General features: G+C 37.1%; 1 protein-coding gene across 1 annotated transcript in view; it reads right to left on the bottom strand.

Moving 5' to 3' along the window:
- Positions 1-396: 396 nt before the first annotated feature.
- LOC137621392 (collagen alpha-2(IV) chain-like) overlaps positions 397-3,850 on the bottom strand; it is a 21,088-nt gene continuing 17,634 nt past the window's right edge. The window contains exon 3 of the mRNA XM_068351690.1: positions 397-510. Coding sequence (XP_068207791.1) covers positions 397-510 — 114 coding nt within the window. The remainder of the gene's footprint in view (positions 511-3,850) is intronic.

Genomic DNA, 3,850 nt, shown 5'->3' with positions numbered 1-3,850 from the left:
AGTTAATCCTGCAAGTTCCATTACTCTACGATTGAAATTGTGGCCAGGAAGCTGTTCACTTACAAACAATAAACAAGCAAACACAAACAACCACACAAACAGGGGTGAAAACATAACCTCCTTCCAACTTCGTAGGCGGAGTTAACAATGCCGTTAAGATAATAAGTATAGTGAAAGGTCATTTAGTAGTCTACTGGAGAGAGAGAGAGAGAGAGAGAGAGAGAGAGAGAGGCCTGACATGAAATTGAGAGAGAGAGAGAGAGAGAGAGAGAGAGAGAGAGAGAGAGAGGCCTGACATGAAATTTCAGCGATAACAATATTCAAAAAACAAGTGTAAGCTTAGTCGGAACTTGATGAATATCAAATAAGCTTGTTATTATTCTCCTGTGAATTATTCTAAGAAACAGTTAAAGAGAAACTATTAGCAACGCTGTCTGTAACAGTCGCTGCATAGCTTGCAAACACGTGATCAAATGCAGTTGATTGACTGCTATAAGGTTTTCTGGCATCCTGAATGTGATCAAATGCAATTTTATAAATTTTACGATTTAATTTTAAACGAAATACAATATTTTCATATGCAGCACTCCTTAAAATTAATAAAATACCTTTAGATCACGTAATTACAAGCTCAGCTACTTTTGTTTCGCAGGCAGCGTTGCCAATGATTTCTCTTTTGCTAAAACACAGCGTTATCAGATAAAACTATAGTCCATTTCTTTTAGCGAGTCATATTTGCACCGACTTGCAACGGTACCCTTTTAGCTCGGAAAAGTTTCCCTGGTCGCTGATTGGTTAGAATTATCTTGTCCAACCCATCAGCGATCAGGAAACTTTTCCGAGCTAAAAGGGCACCGTTGCGAGTCGGTGCAAATATGACTCGCTAAAAGAAATGGACTATAGTGTACGCGACCCGTGGTAAATGACGGCTAAACATTTAGATAAATATGCACTCTAAGGTACCCCCTCTGACCAGGGTGTGACTACTCCCTCTCCAACCTACCCATGGGGAGAGCAATGCTCTAGCAAGCTGACCCCAAATTTTCCACCCTGGAATTCCATACCCTGCTAAAAAAAGAGTAATCGGTATTATTGTAGTTTCTTTTCTTCATTGTCTAGATTGTTGATATATTAAATATTAAAAACTTTTTCATAAAAATCGTCAACAATAAAACAGACAATGCAATGTTTACAATAACATTCCTCTTCGCGACAGAATGAAACCATAAAAAAAACATAAACAAACAAGAGAAGTAAGATACTGCGCACACAGTTATACTAGAAACTTCATATAATGACAATAATCGCAGTATTTGCTTTATTGATGGCAAACAAAACCATCTAGCCCCCCCCCCACCCCCTCCCCCCCCCCTCCCCCCAGACGAGAGGCCAGAAAATGAAAATCAAACAACGAGACGACTGGCGCTACCAAAAGACGCCAACAACACAAAAGGCCAAAAAGGCCAAACAGAGCGTGGTTCAAAGGACGACATTTTAAAGGCTTGACGGTAAGAGCAGGGAAAAAGATTTCGACAAATATGTTCTGATATTGTCCTATATTGCAGGGCCCGTTCTCTCTCTCTCTCTCTCTCTCTCTCTCTCTCTCTCTCTCTGACACACACACAATAAACGAGAAACATTAGGGGTCAAAGTTGTTCAAACTACGCAAGAATTGAAGGGTCAATACAGGCTTGGATGCAATCTATAATCAGTCTCTCTCTCTCTCTCTCTCTCTCTCTCTCTCTCTCTCTCGATATACAAGAAACGTTAGGGGTCAATGTTGTTCAAGAGAAGAATCTGTTTCTTCCTCTTACCAGTAAAACTATGCAAGAATTGAAGGGTCATTTCAGACTTGAATACAATCTCTCTCTCTCTCTCTCTCTCTCTCTCTCTCTCTCTCTCTCTCTCTCGATATACACGAAATGAAAAGTATTTTCATAATATTCAATGTTTATTCTTTCCTGATCTCTCCTGTTTATACTCTTATCTTCATTTTTATATATTTGTATCTAATGAAATGAAAATGAAAATTTGTCTCCGAATCACATATTTCAGCAATCGATTGTCTGAACGAAGATGGAGGTGAATAGGAATAAATATCAAGAAACATAAAAGTATAATACTACTACTACTACTACTACTACTACTAATAATAATAATAATAATAATAATAATAATAAACAGGAACTAACAGTGGTAAACATTACTGTTCCCTGATGATGATGATGATGATGATTATTATTATTATTATTATTATTATTATTATTATTATTATTATTATTAGCCAAGCTATAACACTAATTGGAAAAAACAAGATACTATAAACCCAAGGGCTCTAACAGGGAAAAATAGCCCAGTGGGGAAAGGAGATAAGGAAATAAATAAATGTTGAGAACAAATTAACAATAAATCATTCTAAAAACAGTAACAACGTCAAAACAGATATGTCATCTATAAACTATAAAAAGACTTATGTCAGCCTAGCCTGTACAACATATGATTTGTCACACATTCCCGATATGAACAATTAATATAATAAGTTATTCACTTGTGCAGACACGTATGTACTTCAAGATGATAAGCATTCAAGGCTAACATTGACATTAAATTGACGGCGTATACACAAATGTACAGAAACCTAACAGACATGCATTGAAAAGCTTCTCTCGCAGATATGCTGTACGCCAAAATAGACTTGTATTGAGAGCTAATATAACTATTTTGGGAACTGATAATTAACTAGCTGGTTTAAAACGCAAGACATATGAGCTTCTGTGGCTGTCATACGTCTTACCTATGTTTTCAATACGTCTTACCTAGGCTGTCATACGTCTTACGTAGGCTTTCAATACGTCTTACCTGGGCTGTCATACGTTTTACCTACGCCTTCAATACGTCCTGTCCACGCAATATGAGCTCGTAATTGCAAGAAGATAGGCTTCGTTTAACAACGACCATCCATCACGTTCATTGCAATGACGCACAATATTACAATGGCTTCCATCCAAGAGTGATATCTCGCCAATAAGGAGAAATAGACTTGTTATTGCTCTGTGCTTTTAAGATATCACAGAATACGTCTGCGTCGTGTTATTATGTTGATATCACTGAGGCAACATAAGACCAAATCTATTAAAATAGCTATTCATATAATTTAGATGAAATAAACGAGGAATGTTATTGATTGAGTAGATTTAATATTGGTTAAAAAGTTTAAAGGCCACTCATGAATGACAGAGGCATGGAACAGTGACATTGCCCTATCAAGCAGGACAATGCCCTAGAGACTGATCATATATACATATTATCAGCACCCAAGCCCCTTATCCACACAAGCTAGGATCAAGGAGAGTTAGACAATGGCTGGTGATGACTCAGCAGGAAGACCTATTGGCTCCCCCAAAAATCTTAATCCTTAGCTCACAAAAATAGTGAGGTTGCAGCATCTAAAGAAACTAACGAGTTCGGGCGGGATTCGAACCCCAGTCTGGCGATCACCTGTCAGGGACGTTACTCCATAGGCCACCACAACTCATCTGGTTATTGATTCCTAATGTAACATTCCCGAAAGATAAACTATGAAATTCCTGAATCACAATTCCTAATCTAAAATTCCCGAAAGATAAACTGAAATTCCTGAATCACAATTCCTAATCTAAAATTCCAGAAAGATAAACTATGAAATTCCTTAATCCCAATTCCTAATCTAAAATTCCCGAAAGATAAACTATGAAATTCCATAATCCCAATTCCTAATCTAACATTCCTCAAAGAGAAACTATTAAATTCCTTAATCCCAATTCCTAATCTAACATTCCCGAAATATAAACTATGAAATTCCTTAATCCCA

This window comes from Palaemon carinicauda, chromosome 28, assembly GCF_036898095.1.
Source record: "Palaemon carinicauda isolate YSFRI2023 chromosome 28, ASM3689809v2, whole genome shotgun sequence".
NCBI lineage: Eukaryota > Metazoa > Arthropoda > Malacostraca > Decapoda > Palaemonidae > Palaemon > Palaemon carinicauda.
Note: the sequence above shows the minus strand (reverse complement) of the source record. Positions and strands in the feature narration are given on the sequence as shown.